The sequence below is a fragment of the Pseudorca crassidens genome, chromosome 10 (genome assembly GCF_039906515.1).
Source record: "Pseudorca crassidens isolate mPseCra1 chromosome 10, mPseCra1.hap1, whole genome shotgun sequence".
Classification (NCBI taxonomy): domain Eukaryota; kingdom Metazoa; phylum Chordata; class Mammalia; order Artiodactyla; family Delphinidae; genus Pseudorca; species Pseudorca crassidens.
Genome location: NC_090305.1, coordinates 101,531,736 through 101,557,138, shown reverse-complemented (window position 1 = coordinate 101,557,138; position 25,403 = coordinate 101,531,736). Strand labels below are relative to the sequence as shown.

General features: G+C 45.5%; 1 protein-coding gene across 12 annotated transcripts in view; it reads right to left on the bottom strand.

Annotated features, from left to right (window-relative positions):
- Nucleotides 1-25,403, bottom strand: part of ATG7 (autophagy related 7) — a 237,188-nt gene that overhangs the window by 192,230 nt on the left and 19,555 nt on the right. For 8 of the 12 annotated variants that reach the window (XM_067755465.1, XM_067755472.1, XM_067755470.1 and 5 more), the window contains exons 4-9: nt 20,595-20,712; nt 18,672-18,749; nt 15,205-15,321; nt 13,778-13,927; nt 2,410-2,498; nt 644-765 (exon numbers count right to left, since the gene is read on the bottom strand). In XM_067755465.1, the coding sequence (XP_067611566.1) occupies nt 644-765; nt 2,410-2,498; nt 13,778-13,927; nt 15,205-15,321; nt 18,672-18,749; nt 20,595-20,712 (674 nt within the window). Of the gene's footprint in view, nt 1-643; nt 766-2,409; nt 2,499-5,349; nt 5,431-13,777; nt 13,928-15,204; nt 15,322-18,671; nt 18,750-20,575; nt 20,713-25,403 lie in introns of those variants that run through there. The other 4 variants (XM_067755473.1, XM_067755471.1, XM_067755476.1 and 1 more) reach the window with 4 other exon arrangements.

The following is a 25,403-nucleotide window of genomic DNA, read 5'->3' as shown; positions in this document are numbered from 1 at the left end:
TACTCCAATTTGGGTATGTTATTCTGTCTTTGTGATGTGTACATAAATATAAATATATAAATAAATGCATGTATGTATATCTACACACACACACACACACACACACACACACACACACACACACACACATCTATATATATAACATTATCTGTGAGCCCAAGTTTCCTACCTTATGGAACAGGGAGAATAGCTGACGCCTACCACACAGGATCAGATGAGGAATATTAAACGTGGAAGGAGAAATGGCACTTTTGCTGACTGGCTTACTATACGGAGAATAAGATCACACACAACTTTTTGTAACAAATAAATATGTAGGTGCATTAATACTTCATTCTTCCTGTAAGAAGGGTAAGGAATAAAGACTTTATGTTAAGCAAAAACAAAAAATAGAGGGAAAAAGAATTCTCAGGACTGAAAAAACTGCCTGGAGGAAATATCCTGAGGACAATCTCTGCCTTTGTTCCTGTCTGAATAGCAGAGCATGCCCTCTGTTCCAGGGAAGAGTTCCTAGGGGCAAAGAGGTAGGAGCTGTACTTTTTTCTACCTCCATTGCCATTGTGAAGGGATGAAAGAAAAGTTAAACCTAATTTGGTTTCTGGTAAATGCTAAGTATATGCATTCTCAAAGACCGGCAAGTTACCTGGGCTAAATGCCATTTCTGGAAGCTTCACTTCGAAGATGATGCTGTGGGTGACGTCTCTCATCCCCTGCAGAGTGCGGTCCCGGAAGCAGAGGACTTCAACAGACTGGAAACTGCTACTCCTGATGTCGGGCCCAGATTTTTTTATTTTTTATTTTTTTTAAGGAAGGAAAAGAAAGAGCTCACGTAAGAGCTTCGGCAAACCCAGGTGGAGATGATTCAATTCATTGTAATTATGCCTCCCTGACACCCTTGGGGGGTGACCTTAACCTCTGAGAGATACTGAACATATCCACGCAGGCTTCCTTTGTCCAAGTGTTTAGAGGCTGAGCGCTGAACTGACTATGATTTCTTTTTAGGTGAGTTTTATATAACAATTTCACATTGCACATAAATACTTCTGACAAATGAATCTTAAATGCAGAAAAAAATTAAAAAGCTCACAAGATATTAAAAAGAAACTCCAAGACAAGCATGGGCTCCTCTGGTCCCCCTTCTCCCACCTGAACGTACAGTCTACGAGACGGCAGCTCGGGCAGTGGTGAGGAAGCCCACAGCTCTACAGACTCACCACCAGGACAAGCAAGTATAACACTCTCCCTCTGCGGATGATCTGTAATCTAGCTATCTTTAGTGAACACTGTTATTTAAGTAAAGCAGACACAGAGGTAAATATCCAAATCCTAAATATAACGGAGCTTGTCTCATGCCTCCTCCCAGTCAATAACCAGCCCCTTCAAAAGTAACTCCTGCTCCAACTTCGAAGTCCAGACATGGGTTTTGCCTGTTTTGACCTTTACATACATGGAACCAGGGAGCACGTATTGTCTCAGGTCCAGCCTCTTTCACTCAACATTATGTTTTTTAAATTCATCCATGTTGATATGTGTATCAGCAGTTCATTCAGATTCACTACAGCATCGCATTCCATTGCAGTGAATATCCTATTTATCGTCCATTTCATTGTTCGAGGACATCTGCGTTATTCCCAGTGTTTGGGCATTAAGAATAATGCTGCCATAAACGTTCCTGTATATGTTGTGCTTGCATCTGAGTATGCATTTCTGTGCTTTATATACCCGAGAGGGAAACTGCTGAGCTATAGAGATTTTTAACTTTGGTGGATACTGACAAACAGTTTTCCAGCAGTGTTTGAGGGTTCCAATTCATCCACATCTTTGACTTGGTATTCTCATCTTTTTAAACTCATTCTGGTGAGTATCTCATTATCTGGTGAGTATGCAGTAGTAGTTCATAATGGTATCTTATTATCTTTATTAATGAGTAGTATCTAGTTATACTTTATTTCCTTGATGATTAATGATGTTGAGCATCTTTTCAAATGTATATTACCCTCTGTTTTATTTAGTCTAAGGTTGGGAAAAAGGGCAGATGGTAGCAACAGGAAAATCCTAGCTGAAGGTGACTCAGATAGCTGAAGGGAGGGCTAGAGAATTTCAGGATGGGGACCTCCAGCTGTTGGCCCTGCCCTACTCTAAAATATCTTTAGGGCTGTATGGTCGGAGTCTGAAGCTCCATAACAGACCTGCTTAGAGGCTCACCACTGATAGAAACTGGATCATGACTGGCTTATTGATTTATTATCTGGTTTCTATGCCAGCAGTGAAAAAAATCCATTTGGGAAAACAGAAATATAGATATAGTTAGGCAGAATGTCAAAAACATATAGACACAGACAGACAGACAGACACACACACACAAACACACACACACACACACACACACACACACACACACGTAAATACCATCTGTGGGCTGCTAGGACCAAAAAATTCCTCAAAGGCCATCCAGGGTACTGGGCTAAGTTACAGGGATCATATACACCAACAGTTATCTGTGAACAGAAAAGACTTTGTGAGTGAGGTAAGTATCATGTCAGATTCACAACACAAATACTGCTAATCCCTCCTCTTCCCTATTTATGCTCTTTTGCAAAAGCATCAACAATTAGACACTTGGTGAAGGGTTAGAGGGAAGAGAAGAAGGCCAAAGGACCTCAAACCAGACAAGAGAACTTCTTGATGGCAGGGGCTGTCAAATTCTTCTCTGCACCCCCTATGCCTCACATTGGGCCTGGAAGAGAGTAGGAACTAGATACATTCTAGTTCCTAGAAGGAACTAGAAAGGAAGGAAGAAAGGAAGGAAGGAAGAAAGACTGAAAGGAGAACCAGGAGGGAGGAAGGGCAGTCAATTGTCAGGGAGGGAGGAAGGGCAGTCAATTGTCAGGGCTCACACGGAGAAAATCCTCGCACAAAGAGACATCATCTGCGAAAACTGCTGATTTTCATGTAATGAGAAGAGACATCATCTGCGAAAACTCCTGATTTTCATGTAATGAGAAAATCAAAGAAGGGTCACTACCATTGTAAATCCATAGTGAGACCAAATTAAAAAGCCGGATGGATGCCTTTGACATTGCTAACATATTATTTCCTCTCATTCCTCCCTCCTCCAGCTCCCCCAACCCTGATTTCCAACTGGAAAACTCAACTGAACTTCAAACACCATGTCTTCAGTGAAGACTGCCCCTGGTGGAGGTTGTCACCCGTCCTCTCTGCTTCCATAGCCCTCTGTACGTTATACATAACATCTTTCACTTTTTCTGTCTCCTTCCTCTCAAAAGACAATGAGATCTTGATTTCTAAATACCATTCTCCCGCAAAAGGAATCAGGGCTCCATGGCTACGTGGCTAATTCTAGGGACTGCAGCAAGGAAAATACAAGATGAGCCTGAAGCACCTTCCACAGCAGAAAGTAAGGAAGTGCTCAATAAGCAGAAGGACGGGGGCATGTCAAGTGGGCACCCGAGACACCTGAAGAGCTCTCAATGGCCAAGGCTGGGACAATCTGATCAACAAAATAAATAACGTGGTATTGGATTATAACTGATATAAATGATGAGTCCATACTGATATAAATGGTGAGATAAATAAATACGAAGGCGAAGGGACAAATCCTCCTTACAGAAGATTTCCAAACAACATATGTAGATACCTCCCCCTCCAGGAGTAGAGGTGAATCGTTCTCCTCCTTGAGTGTGGGCTCGACTTAGTGACTCACTCCCAAAGGAAAAAAATAGTAGTTTTGCAGTGGAGAAAGCTGGCAAATTCTACCTTAAACAAGTGATCAAGTTTAACACCATCAGGGATGCCATGTGAGTATCAGGTAGCTTGGATATAATGATGACAAGGGCACTTCACCTTAGTGGTATTCTTTCCAAAAATAACCCCATCTAATATAACCCATCTAATCATAAGTAAACATCACACGAACCCAAATTAAGAGGCATTAGACCAAAATAACTGAACCAGTACTCTTCAAAACTGTCAAGGTCAAGGTCACTAAAAACAACAAAATCTGAGGAACTGCTGCAGACCAGAGCTGATGAAGGAGACATGACAAGAGAATGCATCTGGGATTCTCCTGGGTGAGAAGGTGAGAGCATGGTCTAAGAGACATGTTCCTATGAGAAGCAAGAGAGCTCTGAGAATGAGGCCTCTAGCCTAGCGCTCCCTCTGAATGAAAATGCTGTCTCCCTGGATGTCTTCTGGTCCAGCTGGCCACCGCCACCACGTGGGGCACCTTTTTATTTTGTTCCCCTCTATCGACTGTGACAGAGGGCATCTGCCAGGCATACTACATGATTAGGTAATCACTACTTCAACTTCACATTTAAAAAAATTCACCGAAGGCATTTACCTCTCTGTTATCCAGCAGAGAAGAGAAGAGAAGAGAATGGCCTGATGCAGTGAAAAAAGCACTGGCTGGAGCACCAGCGGGCATGCGTTCTAATCCTGCAGCTAACTGATTTTAAGACCTTGGGGAAGGTCTTCCCTCACCTGTAAAGTGAAGCAGTAAAATAATTTTATCCCAAAGGATTCCTTCTAGCTCCAGAATTATAGAGCTTTATAGACCATTAAAGAGAAAAAAAATCCTGTATAGCTTACAAAACAACACAGTCTCTATTAAGGCTCAATCTTACCAGGTGTCTAAAGGCTCTTCAAGTTTTATTTGGGAAGAACCCAGATAGTATGAATCCAGGAAATGCCATTCATATAGAGACACTGAGTTTCAGTTTTCAAGTATGACTCCATAAACCGAGGCTCTTATCAAATGTCCTGCCACTTACTCGAATTTGACCTTCAGCAATTTACTTCACCTCTCTATGCCTTAATTTTCTCATCTAGAGGGTAACTCTCACCTGCACTTAGCACAGAGACTGGGAGCAAGATAAGCGCTCAACAAATGGTAACTGTAACAACAATATAAATAAACTCTATTGTGGTAGATTCACTCACGTCTTTGTTCAGTTCAGTCTATCACCCTTACACAGTTACCTACCTTCAGTTTCAGGGCTATCTTTTCTTAACCAGCAGAGAAAAAGGAGGCTAAGTTCTAGTTTATCAAATATTCTCTGGCTCTAGGTTTTACCATCTGCAATTGTAGAGTTGGGACAAAGTGATGTTTAAATTATATAAATTAGAATGTTACCTTAGATACAAGTGGATGCCTAATTTCAAAGAATGAGCATATTTCTGACACTAAATACGAAGGCAATGAGGCAGGAAGGTAATAAGAAAAAGAAATCTTTTTCGAGAAGACCAGGAATAAATTTCTTAGAGCAACCTGACCTAAAATGAGCTACAGAGAAGGAATGAACCACTGAAGAGAAATTTATCACTTACTGGTAAAGGGAGGTCAGCTTGAAAATGCCTTAAAGTAACTCTCCTACCCACATGAGGCATGCATGAGTATGCATCCGGACTGGAAAATGAAAGAATCCATTTGACACTAGGCTGAATACCATTTAATTTTCCTTTGATGATTCAAAAGTGACTCCAAAATCTTCAAGTGCTTTAGGAACCAAATCCGGAACCTCAATCATTGTAGGAATTAGTCCACACAAGGCTGGGTAAGCCAGTTTAACTATATGGGTAAACAGATTTTTTAAATGGCAGTCAGAAATAACCATTGGCTAGGAGATCTGGATTCTAGAACTGGCTTTGCCACAAATTCATTGTGTGAACTTGGGCAAATCTCTTCCTTTTACAATACATCAGCAGAAAGAAACAAAATGTCATTGCAAAAAAAGCTTTGTTTAGAAGGTTTATGAAATAAACACTCTTTTCTCCTTGGCTGAGGGCATACAATTCATTGAAGTTGTTCAGTAATGATCTGGCTGCAATCCACCCAGCGATTTGCTGAAAAAGTACAAAATGAGAAAGAAAAGAGGGCAAAATTGTCAACTTGAGTGTGTGGAGAAATTTCCACATTGATGCAAAAAAACATGCTTATCTGACAAATGGCTGTCTACTACCCAAACACTCAATATAATGGGAAATGCACAAGGGAGATTATGTGTCTTAAAAGCATAGGGGAAAAGTTCAGATATCTAATGCACGGCGATGTCACAGATGGCTGCCATGATGCCGAGATCACTAAGAGAAGAAAGAGCCCCGCTAACAGCAGACCAGTTATTGCTCCTTTGTTATTTATTGCTCTTGTCCAAAGATTTTACAGCCCTAGAATGAAAGGCTAATGTTGTCAAAATTACAAAACATTTCCCAAACATTTAATCTTCAATAATTGCTCCGGGGCTTCCCTGGTGGTGCAGTGGTTGAGAATCTGCCTGCTAATGCAGGGGACACGGGTTCAAGCCCTGGTCTGGGAGGATCCCACATGCCGCGGAGCAACTAGGCCTGTGAGCCACAACTACTGAGCCCGCACATCTGGAGCCTGTGCTCCGCAACAAGAGAGGCCGCGATAGTGAGAGGCCTGTGCACCGTGATGAAGAGTGGCCCCCGCTCGCCGCAACTAGAGAAACCCCTCGCACAGAAACGAAGACCCAACACAGCAAAAATAAATTAATTAATTAATAAACTCCTACCCCCAACGTCTGCTTTAAAAAAAATAATAATAATAATTGCTCTGAAGAAAGAAGTAAAACTCAATCAAGCAAGCTTTCCTTGAGGATTGGCAATGGGATAGTGACAGGGGCTGTTTCAGCGTAACCACCAGAACTGCTGCAACAGTGCGGTGGCCCCGTGACTCATAGTGGAGTCATTTCTTTGAGGGAAAGCAGAGCTTAAACAAGGCCCATTTTCAGCCAATCGAATGTGTGGCAATGTACAGAACGTGCAATGCAGCAGGAGAAAAAGTCGGCAGCTTGTGGCCACAGTTACTGCAAGCAGTCGTGCTGGAGGAGCCCCAAGGCTTGGGAGAGCCGACTGGTCCAATCTCTCCCCAACTCCGCAGCCTGTGACTTCACACTGGGAGCCCGAAATGGGCCACAGTGGGAGAGGTGAGGTCACGGAAGTAAGCAGACACTACAAAATCAGGGTACCCCCATCGCCAAGAGCCCGCTGTCAAACATTTACCAGCACACGACCGATTACAAACCTTAAAATGTTCAAACTCTTAACCCAGTAATTCCACATCTGAAATTTTTCCTAAGGAAATAAATAATTCAAAATATAAGGGGAGGGGAGTATGGGATTTCATGCGCAAAGAAGCTCCTAAAAGTGAAGAATTATGAGAAACCTAAATGTCAAAAACTTGGTAAATACATTATCATACAAATTTATTAAAAAGGATGTTAATGTTGAGTTTCATATTATGCTAAAATACTAAAATAAAACAGAATATAGTAGAATCTTAGCCTTTAGAAAAATGCACATAAGATTAGAAGGAAATACACAAAATGTTTACTTAAAAAAATTCCAAAAACTTAATGGAAGAGCTTTGTGAGATTTTAAAAACAGAAAGATACAGCTGGACATAAAAATAATGAATGGAACCACACCAGGTGCAGCTCATTTACCTGCCAGTATTCTCGAAGTGGGCACACAGCACCGTCCAGACTCTATGTGATGAGCTATTCGTGACTCCTAAATCACTCAACTGGGTCTCAACTAGCATATTTCAAAAGACAGAACAGGATAGAAAACAGAGTGCATAGCCCCTAGCAAAGTATTATTTTGTGAAAGTTTTGCTTCAGTTTTCTATGCGTCTGTAATACATCTAAAGACACACATAAATATGATTACTGAATCATAATGTAACAGGTATTTTTAACTACAAGTAACAGTCAAAGGACTTTGGCATTAAGCGATCCTCTAGCGATCACCTTTAACAACCGTTAAGTCATCCAAGAAACGAGAAGAAACCAACCAAAGATGCACTTGCTACTCAGCTTTACTTAAAGAAAGCATCATTAGTGAACTGGTCAAACCTTCCTGGATGCTCCGAGGCCCTCTGAAAATTTCCAGAAGGGCTTCTCCTGCAGGCAGGCCATGCCTCATTTCTCCAGGTTTCTGTTAAAACCAAAAAGGCAAGAAAGTGTGCCTCTCTTTGGTAAAGGCAAAGTTGGCTGCATGACTCAGGACCCCAAAATTCCATCTATATAGAATAGCGGGAGATGGAGGTCAGTCCACAGAAAATCATTTTCCTTTGAAAATGAAAAGTGACAAATGTATTCTAAGCAAATACAATGAGAAATATTATAACATGTGAGTAAAACCTAACAAATCCTGTTTATATCCATCATCTCTTAATTCTCACAACCATCTTATGAGGAAGAGGGGGAGGAAACTGAGACTCAGAGGTCACAGCCCACGAGGTCGCAGGTGGACCCAACATCTGCCCTTCCTACGCTGTCATGTCGTGCTGTGAGCTACTGAGAAAAACGTGGATGCTCTTTTTCCCACTGTGGGAAGCATTCTGACTATAGGAGGTAAGATAATTCACATGTGAAGGGGCCGCCATTCCCCAGCCTCATTTCCATTCTCCTCACCTATAAAATAAGAACAATACTACTCACTCTGCAGGGTGTTGGAAGGATTACTGATACCACGTGTGAGTGACCAGCTCTGTGCTGGACACACAGTCAGAACTCAGAACGTGGTAACAGCAGCCGCTGCTGACTGAGTGGACAGTGCGCCCTCTTCAGGGACAGGCACCCGCTCCCTCCCAGCGAGCTGGGGCTCCGGACCTGAACAGGCAGTACCTCCAGATGCAAAGGTCCCAGCTCTGGCTGGGAACAGAGATGGGCCACCCACCTCCAGATCTCAGCAATCCCACAGCCTTCTCTCCCCACCAGGGCAGGCTAACTCCTGTCCTTCCCTTCAGGTTTCTCTAAGTCAGGGACCCAGAGAGGATCCAGGAATGCGTTTCAGTGTTCTGTGGATCCCCTGACGTTAGATATTAGATGCTTATTTTTTGGTGGGCAAGGATGATTGCTTCCACCAAATTCTCAGAGGTTATACGTTTGACCATCATCCCTTCCTCAAATTAAGAATTACTGCTCTAAATTACCCACAGCAGATCACACACCTCCCCCACACTCTGTCTCCTGTCAGACCACCAAGCACGTCTACGACTCATGCTACATATTGACTTTAGGTGCATAGACAATTTGGAAACGCCTTCATAAGCAACACAGCCTGAATCAGAAGACCATATGAAACAGAACACTTATAATGAGCCCTATTAGGAGTAACCTACCGCTTGCGGAAGGCCTCCTATGTAAGGGGCACTGACCCAGGTATTTCACATGTGTGAGCTCCAACCCTCACAACTCATACACTCACGCCCTCAGTCCCCCTTTGTATTTACACGCCAGACATGATACCATGGGCTGTAGATGCAATGGTGAAAAATCAGACAGGATACCTGCCCTCATGGAGCTTACGCTGACATGGGAGAAGAAGATCAAAGGCCACTCAAGAAAATGTACAAATACCATTGTGCTAAATATTACAAAGAGGAGCCACACAGCACTATGAGAACCCATCATGGGCAGCATAAACCTCTTTACAGTGGTCAGGGAGGGAGTCCCCAAGGAATCATGAGTAAGTTTCAATCTGAAGAAAGAGTGAACACTTCACTGGGCAAAGGGGAGGTGTGGAGGTGGGGAGAGAAGAGGCAGAAGAGAAAGGAGACAGGAGTTCTGGGCAAAAGGCACGTGCAAAAGCCCTGCAGCAGGAGGGCACCCAGCACCTCTGAGGGGAGCACAGAAGGACTTGGGGCTGGATCCACACAGGGGCCAGGCCACGCAGAGTCCTGTACGCCACGGGAAGGAATGAGGTGTCTATTCTTAGAGCACGGGAGAGAAGGCATTGCTATGCTTCATTCTGAGAGTGACACGATCAGATTTGCTTTTCAGAGGACTGCCTGGGGTGATATGGGGATGGACTGGGGGGAGGCCTAAGCAGCACAAGGAGCCCCATTAGGAGGAACTGCAGGAAAGCAGACAAAAGACCATGAAGCTCAGATCGGGGTGGTGGCAGAAGAAACGCAAAGGCGGCAGACCGACAGAAGTTTAGGACACGAAATCTATGGGACACGGAGGTGGTAAAAACGGAGAGGTGTCTAGCAAGCTGCCCAGATTTCTGGCTCTCGGGACTGGACGGATGACGGTGTCATCAAGACAGCGATGCCCAGAAGAGGGCCAGACTTGGGCGAAGATCATGAATTCAGCTTGGAGATACTGAATTCGAGGAGCTGGAGAAGGCAGCAGGGGGCTGGATACTGCAGTCTGGGGGTCCAGAGGAGGTTCAGGCTGGAGAATGTGGTCACTAGGGTCGTGGGCACCAGACTCCCCCAGAAGAGAAAACAAACTGAAAAGAGAGAAACCTGGAGGGATTCCAACAGTTCTCCAGCTTTCCGTGAGGACAGCAGGGCTCACAGAGGAACAGTGGCTTCTCGGGAGTCAAAGTCCTGGTAAGAGGAGGCAGGAAATAATATATGAAGCCAGAGCACAACTGCAGGGGCTCACACTGAAAACAATGCCTATTTGTGGAAGAACAGGATAAAAAATCTCAAAGAAACTTCATGACTCAAGGAACACGAAAGAGCAACTGGAATTATGTGAAAGCAAATGAACAAGATCCATGCCATAAAGGCCGGAGTGACCTCAAGTGAAGTGATACGTAGGTTTCACAGAAATCATTTCTTCAGTGCTCTGCTCAAGTCCACAAGTGATCCTGCCTGTCCACAAGGAACTCTCTCCTCTCTACATGCACACATCACGTGCCCATTAAGTGTCTGGCATTACACTAAATGCAGAGGATGTGCTGTGGGGTATAACACGGTCTCTGTGCTAACACTGCTCACGGGCTGGTCGGTGATACGGGCAAGGCAGACAAGCAGCAAACCAAGATTACACGCGAGCCCAGTCACTGCCAGGAGAGAGGCTGCTACCAGGACACAGAGGAGGGATACCAAACAGTACAAGGAATCCGCCAGCGCTTCCCAGGGGTGATGAACCGGAAAGGGGGTGGGGTGAGGCATTAGCCAGGTGCAGGAAGGACAACGGACAGGCGTGACTGAAGGTGGGAAGATGGGGGGAAGATGGGGGGATTAGGGGCGTCTGGAGGTCACAGTTGCAGCCACAGCATAGGATGCATCTTGGGGAGCATCAGAAGGTAAGGCTAGAGGGATAGGCAGGCGCCAGGTTTGAGGAGGCATTGAATGCTAATATTTCTAACTTTATCTTGAAGTCAACAGGAACCACAGAAGGGTTTTAAGTAGAAGAGTGACACAATGCAATTTCTGTGTTAGAAAATGCGTTTGGGCAGCAGTGTGGGGAATGGATGGGACATTCAGGACCACAGAAGGGAGGTCTGCCAGGAGGCCATGAAACTCCTAAGAGCCCACCAATCTGCACAGCTTCTGGTGATCCTGTCTACAAGACTGGGCACAGATGCACAGATAAACAACCAAAAGTATCATCCGTATTATTTCGTTGGCACTTCTCTTCCGTGATTTGAGTTTCTAGTTAACTTTCCACAAGTCAATGTTTCATCTCCCCCTAGAAGGCAAGAACAGGTATAATCATATTTCATAATTTCTGGCTCATAGGAGGTGCTCGGTATATGCGCTGAGCCATGCCAGGCTTTCCTGAGATCAACCTTAGCCAAGCGAAGGATCTGTGTCTGTGTTGGCCAGTGGCTGGCCTCCAGGTCGGGGCCCTGGCGAACACGCCAAGACCGCTTCAACGGAGACTCCAGAGAGTCGTCCAGTCGTTAAAAACTGGCTGCTGCTGATAGGGCTTCCCTGGTGGCGCAGTGGTTGAGAGTCCGCCTGCCGATGCAGGGGACGTAGGTTCGTGCCCCGGTCCGGGAGGATCCCACGTGCCGCGGAGCGGCTGGGCCCGTGAGCCATGGCCGCTGAGCCTGCGCGTCCAGAGCCTGTGCTCCGCAAAGGGAGAGGCCACAACAGTGAGAGGCCCGCGTACCGCAAAAACAACAACAACAACAACAAAAAACTGGCTGCTGCTGAGAAAGAAAGAAAGTGAGCACCTGCTATTATGCCGGCATTTTATCCACATCATCACGTTTCTCCTTCAGCAGCCGCGTAGGAGGTAGGATTAGCACCACAGAACAGGTAGACCCAGGTGAAGAAAGGGTGTGCAAAATCACCAAGCTCACGGAGCTACTAGGTGGCAATGCTGGGTATCAAAGCCAGGCTTATTTGATTCCAAATGTCAAGCAGGGACCGCCTCTCCCCCAATGACATGAGAATGGAATGGAAGAAAGTGCAAAGGCTTTGGAATGAGACAATTCGGCCGTGTGACTCTGAGTCTCATTTTGTCAAACAGAAAATGCAGATACTGAGAATACCTATTTCACCAAGTTATTACGCGATCCAGTACATGAAAGCCCCTTTTAAACTGTCACGTGCTCTGCAAACTGTTATTTCAGTAGAGCTGCCCTCTGGGGAGGACCACGCATTCACCACACACAACGTGAAATCCAGCTGCTTTGACACCCAGGCCGTTTCGCCCCGCCTGCCGTCACAACACGGCCTCGCCTTCGACTGGGCTTCAAATCATCAATGGTTGGTCTCGCGGCTACTAATTTAGCTACTGTTCCGTGAACATGCCTGGGGTGGTGGTGGGGGGGAGAATTTTAATAAAAATCCAGTCCTCAGTCATCAATTTAAATAGGGCTCCCTCTGAAAAACAAAACGCTAATGTGTTTGAGAAAAAAAGTGTACTTACAAAAAGGTATCTGAAGTTCAGGCTAAGAGTCAGGGCGCCAGGGAGAGGCCTGTCTCTTCTCAGCTCTGATACATCTACACAGCGACTGAAATTCTCCCACTTAATTTCAAAACTGCATAATACTCATCACGAATTTTTTTATTTTTAACTTTCAGTGTCTGATACAGCTAAGACACCTTACTATGTATCTCATCACGTCGAAAACACACAGTACTCTTTCCCTCATTCAAAAGAATTGTATTCAGGGCCTGGGACAAGGGCTGGCCACCACGCTGACACGGATACGTCAGACTTGGTCCTTGCCCTCTGAGAGCCTACAGCCTAACAGCACAAAAGGCACTGTATGCAAGCGAGTGAGTGGAGCAGGCAAGGGGGAGGTCGGGGGGCAAGGGCAGTGAGGTCAGAGGGGACAGGTCACACCTGCCACACCATGAGAAGGCCTCACCGTGGAGGCAGGGTTTCAGCAAGGGAGAGAGTTTCTTAGAATCCACACAGGCAGGACCTCTTTCAGGAAGATGATAACAACACGAGGACAAAGAGAGATGGAGGAAAAGTTCTAGGTGTATTTGCTCAGGGGGCATGTCTGGTGGAAAACAGCGAATCTTAGCTGGAGCAATGGTTTGTGAGGAAAACAGTGGAAGATGAGGCAGGCAAGGTGGTTTGGAGGCAGAAGGAAGACACCGTGGACTCTTGATCCGTGAACGACACAGGGAACGTGAGGGGTCTGAGGGAGATCCTTCCCACGGGGAAGCAAGAGACTCTCACTGTCCAGCAGTGAGAGGACCGGGACCTGAACTAGCATGGTAGCTCTGGCAATAAATGAAAATATAGATACAAAATGTATCAGGAAGAAAAACAGAAATAACTTTACCACTAAGAGGAAGCGAGGAATCCAAAATTACTCTGAGGTGTCACAGAGCTAAGAAAATCTGGCGGAGGAGCTGATCTGGGAACTGCAGGGGTGGAAGAGGGTAAAGATAAAGAAATGTTCTGAAACGTTCTTTGCAGGGCTTAAGAAACCTAAACGAGTACAAATTTTGCAGTGGTCTATCATAACATGAACATCAGATTTTCTTAATGGATAATAAAATGATACTCAAAGTTTCTCTGACCTTGGTCCTCTGACCTTGGAAGAAATCACTGTAGTGTTTAAGCAAGGAAACCAGCACCATGGTCTCATCATACTTGATTAAGAAGTAAGGCAGTGCTGGGACTCCTTCTGTTTGACAAAGATCATCATATGCTCGTTCAAGGGCTTGAATCTGAAAACAGGAAACACTGAGTTATTCTCTAGACAATTACACATCTAGTTCTGAGCTAAAAATTAACATAAAATAAAAGGTATTACTTTCAAGCCAGAAGACTGTAAATGACTGATCACACTTTTGCAGCAAACAAACGTAAGAGTGCCCCAAATCGTACCACCTCACTTTTATATGATGCTTTCCACGTGCATGGTGAAGTGTCTCAGACAGGGGCACAAAGGGACATTGTATGGGACAGCAGGATGGCTCCCGGTTCCCTAAGTTGTCACCACAAAGGTTTAGAGAGGTAGCCGAACGTTATCTCTCCTGTGACAGCCAAGCATGAATCTACCACAGATGAATTTTTCCTTGACCCTTTCTATAATTTTTAACAGCTTTATTGACACATGCTTACTTCACTTACAATACAACTGACTCATTCACGGTGCACAATTCAATGTTGTTTTTAGCATGTTCACAGGAATTTGCAACCATCACCCCAATAACTTGAGAACATTTTTGTCCCCATTAAAAGAAACCTCAAACCCATCACCAGTCAATCCCTAGGAATACTCTTTTACTCCCACTTACATTTCTCCTTAGAAAATTAATTCCACAAAACCATAACCTTTGACTTGTCTTAGTAACTGAGCTTACTATTATTTTTAATTAATAAGGGCTGCTCCCTGGCTTCGGAATTCAGGGTTTCAGCGAATGTCGCGCTTCATGAATTCAAGTCACCTTGCCACTCAATCTTTGCCTCAACAACAATCAGAATTTGGGGGGTGAGGGTCTGTGTTCTACCAACCTGATTATTTTCATTGCTCTTCTGGAAACCATCTCTAATGACCTTATTATCTTTCTTCAACTGCAAAGACTAGCTCTGCATGTACTGTTCTTAATGTAGAAGCTCTGCAACTTGGCGCAAAGGAAGGAGATCTTCTATTTGGTTTCAAAGACTCTCTCCCCAAAGTATATTGCCTCATGATCCCCACACTGAGAGTGGAGACCACACTTTGGCAAATTCCTGCAGTCTTTCAAAATGTTTCTGTAATGCCTCCCTACTGCTTTTAGCATTTCAACCAATGTTGCTGAGAACCTGGAGGAGCGCTGCTCACTCTTCAAAATACGCTTACAGACACTGTGCAGGTAAGTCTGCTTCCAGTACCAGCTTTGGAGGATTCCACAGGAACCACCTGTTCAGCCAGACGAGTGCCAGCGTGTCTTTAGAATGAGCTAGATAAACTATTCATGCACGTTAAACCCAGTTTTACCCGCATTTTATTTGTTGATACCTGTGCTGGTGAGAACCTTTGATCCAAGCCCACTGGCCCCCGAATGAGGGGTATACTCTCTGGAAGGCAGAGAGCGGGGGAGCAAAACCAATAGTAGAAGTGGTACTTCTTTAGATCCTAGAAGAAGCAATATAATGTATCAGAACAGCGCCAATGGTTAAACTGAAATGCACCTATTAATTTAACTTCCCAGTAGCTACGTAAGACAGAAAACTTTAACGCACGCAAGATACAACCAGCTTGTCAGAAATTCTCATCTCCAGCAGAACTCATGATAGGATATGGAAACTCTGTGTTCATCCAAAATATTCCCACACACCACACACTAATATATCATGATAGACATAATATATTTTATAGGCCACTTGCTAACAGGAAGTATTCAGTAAGTAATTGACATTGTCGGCATCATTGTTTAATACACAAAATCACCCTGGGAGGTAACCGTTATTGTCCCATTTTATAGACAGGAAACTGAAGCTTACAGAGGGGTGAAAAAGCTTGAACAAAACAAAGATACTAAGTGGCAGCGAGGAGAGCAGAATTCTACTTCCAATACTTAGGCTCCTGTCCACGGTTCCACACATACACCATCTGTGGAGGTACGACCTCCAAACAGTTACCACTCTTTTCACAACTGAATGAACTAAGCATGCTATTAAAGTTATTACAATGTTCTATTCCTAACTATATATGCCTTAGATAATATAATGCCGTTTTCAGAAACGCCATGTTGGTGAAATTCAAGTCAACGACTAAGCACTTGCTGTGTACAAGGCAAAATGTTAGACACTCTGACAATAAGAAGATGAATAAAACCCAGTCCAGCCCTCGGGCAGCTCAGTCTCTGCAGGGAGCAGAGATAAAGTAAGTACATGATCAGCTGTATGAGTCACAGGAGAGCTTCCACAAGCTAAGGAGCATCGATGATATAAGAGGTCACATCTTCAGGGGTGTATGTGGCTGCCCCCGACCAGGGGAGGTGATGAAGGGGCAGTGACCTGTGAGGCTGTTCTAGATGCCATTCCCACTCAGGTCAAACGCTCTCGCCTCTGAATTCCTACACCAGGTGTGGCCTGAGTCACTCACATGGGAGGACTCCATGGTTATGTGGGTATCTGACAGCTTCCCCGCCAGTCCGTTACCACTGACCACTATGCAGTTTATTTGGCTACTTAATATTTCCTCTCGAATCTTGCTAAGAATAAAGAGGGGATGGCTGGTTGAAGACTTTTCATTGAGATATAATTCACGTACCATGAAAGGCGCCACGTTAAAGCGTACGAGTGGTTTTCTACTACAGTGACAAGGTTGTATCACTATCCCCACCAATTTCAGAACATATTCATCACCCCAAAAAGAAACCCCAACAGCAGAAGCTCCCCATTGGTTTATTAGTTAGAAATACCATTCATAGAAAACTCTTCATTCACCTCACTCTCATCCCCCGGAAACTCCTAGTCTGTTTTCTGTCTCTATGGATTTGCCTGTTCTGGGCTTTTCTAGTAAATGGAGTCATACTAGATGACTTTTTAAATATAAACTTACACATAAACGTGTGTCCAGATGAAAAAGTCTAGTAATTATAGTTTCCACAGTCTTTAATTCTGCCCACTAATTGATCAACTAAAAACAAATTCCCTTTAACAACAGCAAAGCAAACTGAAATTTTAATAAAGTGTCTGTACCTTTGAGTCCTAAAAAGAGTAGAAAGGAAAGCAGAAAACACCTCCAGAGATTATTCTCTCTTCTTTGTATTTAAATGATTTGTCATAATTGATCTTTAGTAAAAGGTTAAACAATTCAAGATGAAGGACTTCACAGTTTCTAAGAAGCTTCATCAAGTCATCTTCAGAAGTCAAAAGGCTTGAAATTTCTTAGAATTATTTGGGGATACAAAGGATCTGGATTACATTAAACATAAAGCCCTTTGTGTCTGATGATTTTTTAAGACAGAGACTTTTAATTTTTTTAAAGTCAGGCTAAGAATGCTCAGTAGAAAGGGCAACAGGGCCAATGCACATAATGACTCTGGGAAATGCCTTAAAACTTTAAGTGGGAGCTAAGACTATTTTCTCAGTTAAATGCAAATTGTCAATTAGATTATACTAACTAGAATTCTTGGTACAGAAAATGTATTGATGTTAAAGTAAGAAAACCAAAGTCTTTAATTAGCACTGCTTATATTTATCCTAGTACTGAGCTTACAAAATTACTCAAATTTACAAATTACTAATGCCAAATTGGGCCTAGTAATCCCCTGAAGAATTTGAACCTTTTTCTATCTCGCCACTATCACACAGAAAGCATTTTAACTTGTTGGAAAATGTGCTCCTTGTAGATGGCCCCCCGGGGTATCACTTCCAGTGTGGACCCTGTCTCTCTCTCCTTTGCCTTGGGCGGTACATCAGAGAGGCAGCATGAGTTAGAAATGGAGGACTAGTTCGTGGGGGACGAAGAAGGCAAGACCTATAACTGGCAAACGAAAAAAGGAAGAAAAATGTAGGGAAGAGGGTTAATATCCAAAACGGATGAACCTGGGGTGAAACAGCCAACACACTTAATACGTGTCAACATCAGTACGTTTACATGCCCACCCCAAAAAATGTATTATAAAGAAATAAAGAGGAAAAGAAAATCAGCGTGGCCGACGTTGTTCACTGTAACATTTTTTTATAATAGTGAAGACTGACAACAACCTAGACATACCCGAGTCTAAAGAACATACACTTGACAGAATATTATATTGTCAACATAATTATAAAGGATAAATTAGTTTTATATGTAGATATATGGATACACACATGTATGCATATATGTGTATATACACACACACGTGTGCATGTGTGCATGTAGCTGGTACTTCTACAATCGGCCCTTACCTTCCTCCCACTTTCCCCATCACCACGACCAGATCCTTTCCCTGCTTCCCTAGGCAGCAGATATTACCCGAATGTGATTTTTTTCTCCTCTTCAAGGCTACCCTTAAGGTTCACTTTAATTAGGTTTCACTTGCAAAAAATATTTTTCTTTCTTAAAAAGACACAGTTGTGTGGACAAGCTATGTAGGGTGATCCCCTCTCATCTAGAAGCCACCTGGGGATGGCTAAGATCCCTGAGTCGTTACTTGTTCCTCGAGTCGATGGACCCAGCAACTGAGCTCTGCAGCGCTGAACTTAACAAAGACATTAGCAATGATGAACTGTGGTCTGGAACCCGACTCTGTCACATCCTAAATGATGAGAGTCAGGCAACAACCACCAGTACAATCAGTAAGAATGAATTAATTTTGCATCAGTGGTAAGGGCCAGCACCATCTGGCCACTAACAGAGCATTTCTTTAACAGCCATGACTTGACTAACACAAGGGAAAAGCTTCAGGGAGAAGAGAGCAGACTGACCCACTGGCGCACTGGGCTTGGCCAGGGCAGTCTGCAGTCTAGATGCAGCCGAGTCCGTGGACTTACCGCAAATGTCAAGAGGAGGAACTTGTTGAGGAGGACAGGGTTGTCAAGAGCAGCCCCCGATCTGATGGATTCCCAGATCTGCCAGAAGAAGGAAAAGCATCAAAGCAGGTGCCAGGGCCTCCTCCCTCCCAGACACACGTGGAGCTGCCCAGCAGCAAGTCCTTCCTGCCCGCAGGCCCAGCACCACTCATCATGGGCAGTGATGTGCGTCACCACTCACTCTGCCCCCTTCACACTGCCTCTCCCCCAGCCCCACTCCCTGCAGACTGAGGAAAGTCAGAGAACCCAGAAGCCTCCTCTCAGTGGGGCTCAGCATCAGAGGAGGCAACCAGCCTGTTTACGGCTTCGTTACTTCCTTCAACAAATATTTACTTATTCTCAACTACAGAGCAAGCACATCGGGGCTACAGAAATAGGAGACACAGTCCCAACCCTCAAGAAGCTAACAGGCTGTGAGAGAGCCAGGCGTCAATGTCTGTACACCACTAGGCAGCAGGTGCCCTCACAGGAGGGGGGACAGTTCCTGGGAGGAGCCCTGACCTCAGCTAAGGACACGGGAGGGAAAGGAGCCAGGGAGGTGCTCCGGAGGCAGTGATCTGAACTATGTACAGGGATTTCTTAAAAGTCTTATTTGGGATTATCTTTCCCTGAAGAAGAAAAAAAATCAAGAGTATGGATACTCAGCACGGACTGTGACTGGAAGCAGAAGCTGGTCCTGGTCAGCGGCTGCTGATTGCAAGATGTTTTAGTAGTGAAGACTAGTTGCTAAACTTTGTGTCACTAAGCAAGACAAACAGTTGTGTCAATAAGAGCCATTGCCCACATGTGAGTGGAAGAGGGAAACAAGGAAAGAGAAGTTCCTGCTATTGAAATAATAACCTTGGAGGAGCTGGACCACAGGAGAGGAGGCCCCGCTTCTGAAAAACCAGGGTGGGGCAGGAACTGCTGGGGGTTGCGGGAAGCTGAGCCTCGGATGAGGGATGAGGATAGGATTCCTGTGGGGAGCAACGTGCTTTTTTCGATGATGGCCTAAGACCTGACCCACCTCTTTGGAGTCGGCCTTTGACATGTGCAGCCAAAGCAGGAGCCCAGGAGCAGTCGAGCCGCAGGCCAAGTCAATCAACCATGGTCACCCATCCCAGGGGACGGGAAGGACTGCCTCCTCAGGCCAAAGGCAGGAGACTTCCCTCTCTGACCACGACCCTCACATAAATCAGACTCTTTTCTAAGACTAGTGTGAAGACCATCGACTAAGTGGTGTTAGAGGGGCTGGGATAAACTGCCCCTCATGTATTCCTCACACTAACTCAGACGTGAAGAAGTAAAAGAAAGACATTCCAGGCAGAGAGAACATCATGTCCCAAGGAGAGAGGAGAGAACAAAAAGTGGTGAAGGAAGGAATTCTAAGTGATTTGCTATGACTGGATCAAAGACAGCGAGGGCAAGAGTGACAGGACAGAAAGGCCACAGGGCCACAGAGGCCAGGCCACAGGGAGCCTTTAAATGAGACGGAGCCATGTAGGTTCAGCCCTGAGGACCCTGGAGAGACTGCATGATCAGTTATGACAGCATTGCAGTGCTCAGAACCAGAAAGCCTCTTCAAGGGGCGTGAAGAACAGAGAACCCAAATGCATTCAGACACAGGAACAGAGCTCACAGAGAGAGGTCAAGCTGCTTCAAAATGCTAACTAGAGATCAGCAGCAGAGCCTTCACACCCTGCCCTGCACTGACCTTCCAGCCTATCCCCAGGCGAGAGCCTCGCTGCCTCCCCCCTGACCTTCCCGTCAACGCAGAAGCCCAGTTACGCTTGAACACTGGCTATATACTAGCTTCTATAACAGACTCATGCACCTCAGGATCAGAGGCATCATGCCTGTGGGACCATGGAAAATATGACAGGTACCTTATGTTTCCCAGCTAACCTCGTTTGCTGCTTGTTCCAGAAGTAGCTTCTTATCTGCAGCCTTGAAAGCCTCAAGTGTGTTGGTGTTATACAGCGTTCCAACCGCTGGGCAGCAGTGGGCTGGTGTGGGAGCATTCCTGGATACAGAGAAACATGTTAACAGGCACAGCTGGGACTCAGAGAGCCAGGGACTGACAAACAAACCAGACTACAATGGGAGACAAGGACAGTGCTCTGCAGGGCAAAGAGAAGACTGATTCATATTTCTTTGGAAAAAGATGAATATCGGGCTTCCCTGGTGGCACAGTGGTTGAGAATCCGCCTGCCGATGCAGGGTACACGGGTTCGTGCCCCGGTCCGGGAGGATCCCACATGCAACGGAGCGGCTGGGCCTGTGAGCCATGGCCGCTGAGCCTGCGCGTCCGGAGCCTGTGCTCCACAACGGGAGAGGCCACGACAGTGAGAGGCCCGCGTACCGCAAAAAAGAAAAAGATGAGTATCATTGCTTAAGAGGTAAAAACAGGCACTATACCCCCCCCAAAGCCTCTATATTTCCCTTCCCCTAATCCCTCGGCATGCTCTTCTTCCACTGCCCCCAAATATAAGCTATTTTCCCATTTTAAAAAATTCTTTCCCATCTCTCACCTGAAAGCGAAACATGATTTATGGAGCTTCCTCTGTGCCAAGAACTATACAAGGTTTCAGTTCTCACAAGAGTTTGTTCTCTGACTTCAGGTTTAAGTAACTTGCTTAAGGTCACATAATAGGCAGAGCTGGGGCCTCAAATCAGAACTGGTTGACTCTAAGGTACTGTGTTGCCCACTCCCCACTCAAGCACTCCCAGGCGTCAACGCCCTGCTGCAAACCCTCCTCTTCCAGGAAGCCATCCATCCTGCCTTTCTCTGGTAATGAGCATAATTTATTTTAGAGTGTTTTCAAGACTAACATTCACACACCCACCCTGAGGACAGTAAGCTCCTTGAGGGCAGGGGCACGCCTCCCTCCTCTGCTTATCCCATGCCCTCTCCTGCCACAAACAGGCTGTGCATGGAGCTGCTACAGGGCATGGCCCCATGCGCATCGGAGCCAAACAATGCGATGAGACACGCTGCACCTGGGCCACCTGTGTGGCCATGTTGTGCCACATGTGTGTCACATTCTGCACTGTCACCGAAGGCTTCAGAGTAATCAAGGTCAGGGGAGGAGAAGGATGAGATGATACTGAACACAAACTCAGATGGGGAAAAAGCTGGTCTCATCTCTAAAATGATTAACTTGTGTTTCAGAGGTTACAGATGCTAAATGAAAACAGTGCTCATTTCATTAGTAGTTGAATACTGTGGTCACAACTACTGCAGAGAGGATGCATTTTTACTGATTACACTGATGGTAGCTGTATGGTTTAAAAGACCCAGCGTTTCTTCCTTTGGAGTCTGAGTAAAATTGGTTTGGGAGGTGGGGAGTGCTGCAAGGAGAGAGCTAAACCTAGAACAGGTGTGGAGGGGTGCAACAGGTGTGGAGGTTCCACCAAATGCTAGGTCCTGGGAGAGAAGTAACTTCCAAAGGCCAGAGCCTTCCTTCGGGAGCTGACGAGTCAGCGGATCACAGGCTGTTTGTCACCACTCTACCCCAATAGAAGAATATTCTTCATCCAGGTGAGATAAGGACATCAAGGATAGTCTTGAGGAGAAAAAGAAATCACAAAGGGACAAGATTAAGCCTAGAGGGAAAAAGAAGGAAGCAGAGCAGGTGGTAAACTAGGCCTTCCACATTCAGACGTGGCTTTATGAAATGACTGCTGAAACAGAGGGAAGGATGCTCTGATTGAATCTGGTTCCCTCCCTCCTAGAGTCCAGATGTCCCGGGTGTGCGAATCCAGGCCAAAGCCTTGCTCTGAGAGCAGAGGAAACTAAAGCACAAGAATGCAAGCAGCTGCCAGGACGGCGACACTCCTAGGACATGAGTCCTCGTGCGAGTTAATTACCGAGAACAAGCTCAGTTTCAAAGGAGAAGCATTTTTCATGACTAAAGTTCCACCAGGGGAGGCGGCCAAGGGAAAGAATTTAAGAAGCGATAATGGGAGGGAAAGCCATTCTAGCAGTTTCTCCAGGTTCAAGTTCCACTCGTTCTACAAAGAGGTGGTTCAGATAAGGACTGGAAAGAGTTCTAGACTTGGAAACTAGAGAATTCAGTCCCAATCCTGATCCTGGATATTTATGAGTTCAGTTTCCTAGGATTCCATTTCTATGGAATATCCAGAGCAGCCAATCCATAAAGCCAGAAAGTAGATTCACGGTTGCCTAGCGCTCAGGAAAGGGAGGAGGGAGGGATGGAGAGCGACTGCTAAGGGGTACAGGGCTCCTCTTTGGGGTGATGAAAATGTTCTGGAATTAGACAGTGGTGGTGGTTGCACAACCTCATGAATATACGAAGAAGTGCCGAATTGTCCATTTTAAAAGGGTTAATTTTATGGTGTGTGAAGTGTATCTCAATAAAGTGATTTTAAAAAACCAGAATTAGAAATCTTCCCCAGCTCTTAAAGCCAACAGTGAACTCTCAAAAATGTACACACTAACTAGGTAAAGAATGGATCCCACGAAGGCCTAAAGCCTGGGCCTGCCTGGGGATGTTCCCTCTGGACATCTGGCCTTCATGTCTCTCAGTCTCACGGTGATAACTCAGGAAAGTACCGTGGCTGTTCTGGAATCTCCTGGACAAAGGCAGGCATGCGGCCAGAGCCTCCAGGACAGACAGGCAGTGGGGGTGGCCGGGATGGAATAGATTCCCCCAAAAGAAGCACAGAGGTCGCTTTTCACACCCGGAGAAAGCTTTGCTACGTGTGTACAGCTTCACATGCCCGTGGGGAGCTTTGGGAACCTAAGTCACACTCGGTCTGGGGGCACGACTGCGTTACTTACTGCTTTCTGTAACAGTGTCTGAGTTTCTGTCCGTCACATCTTGCAACAGAGTCCATTGGTGCCTTTCCACCAACCACACCACATCCCGTTTGGACAGCCAGGGCCTCAGACTGCTTGTGCAACTGACACTAGCAACTACCTGAGCAACCAGTACACGTCAGACCTGAGTTAGGTGCTAGCGAGACAGCGGAGAATAAGGGAGCCTGTGCCCTGCACAGATGATTTCACATCTGAGTCTTATTTCCTCAGCTACTACTTAAGTTCTTTGAGGGCAGGCGTTATGCCTTCTATTTCTCTTATTAAGTCCAACTTGAGGCTTAGAAAAGAAAAATCTTTCCTATGACTACATAGATAAATGTTCCTCAAAGGAATGGACTTTTTTTTCTTTTTACCAGCTTCAAATTTGTATAGAGATTGTCCACCAAAATCTATTTTCCTTTCCTTCAACAGAAATAATTCTCTGATGCTTGTAGCTCAGCACCATGTCTCCCAGTCTTCCCTGCGAGAAAGGTGAGGCCTCGAGCTCTCCCTGATGGAATCTGAGGGGGGTGATGCACAGCCCCACCCAACGAGGGCCTTTAAGAGAGTGGGTGTGTCTCTTCTGATTTTCACTCTGGTTCTCCTCCACCTCTATGTATTGCTACCAGAAGGTGACAATTCAGTTTTCAACAGCACACAAAGGCAAGCCCTCCAGGACGATGGAGCCGTAAGAGGGAAGAAGACTGGATCCCCACCCTGGACTATTAAGGGGGTAAGAAAGAGACTTCCTCTGTGTTTGGGCCATTACGTGTTGGGGTCTGGTTCATCAGTATGCCCTACCCTGAGACAGCACCCTCCAGTGCAAGACGGCTGGTGCCTGATAAAATACTACTTGACTGATAACTCACTTAAAACAATGTAGAGAACGGGATCCTGTGCTGCTAACTACTGGCAGAGATCCATCAGGCTTCCAGGGTCTCAGAGTAAGAGAGATTTATCTGGTCCTGTGCAAAGCTGAGGTACACTTGGTATCTATTAAAGAGTACTAGGACTGTTAGCCCTTCGACTGTATCTTATTCTTCTCTGTATGTCCAGGGCCCATCACAGTCTATTATCAAGACACAGAGGAGGCAATCAATAAGTATTTCTGAAATGACTATTAACTCTCCACGTTTATTCCAGCACTGCATTCACTGTAATGCCCATACCTGTCTTCTACCTCCATCCAGAGCTCCTCTAGAGTTCCCCATTTCTTAAGCCTTTTTATTCCTAACACCTACACATCCTGCATAAAAGGAGCGTTCGGTGTTGGATGAATAAGTTCATAAAGATTTTCCCTACAAACCCATGCAGATGTTCAGCAATAAAAGCAAAGAAAGAACAATAATAATGAAAATAATTTGGATACAAAAACCTCGTTTCTCCTGAGGAGCCCCAAGTGTCTTTATTAAACTTCCTAACTGTCTTGGTCTGCCTGAGAGGCTGTTAACACGACACCACAGACTGGGTGGCTACTAAACATTAGATATTTATCCCTCACAGTTCTGGAAGCTGAAAGTCCAAGATCAAGGGGTCTGCACAGTCAGGTTCTGGTGAAGATCCTCTTCCTGTTGCAGACTGCGTGCTTCCAGTTATGGCCTTGCAGGGTGGAGGGGGAGAGCTAGCTCTCCGGGGCCTCTGTTAGAAAGACACTAATCCCATTCACAAGAGCCCTGCCCTCATGCCCGCACCACCTCCCAAAGCCCCACTCCCTTAGACGATAACCCTGGGCACTGGCTTTCCAACATATGCATTTTTTTTTTTTTTTTTGCGGTACGCGGGCCTCACTGCTGTGGCCTCTCCCGTTGCGGAGCACAGGCTCCGGACGTGCAGGCTCAGCGGCCATGGCTCACGGGCCCAGCCGCTCCGCGGCACGTGGGATCTTCCCGGAC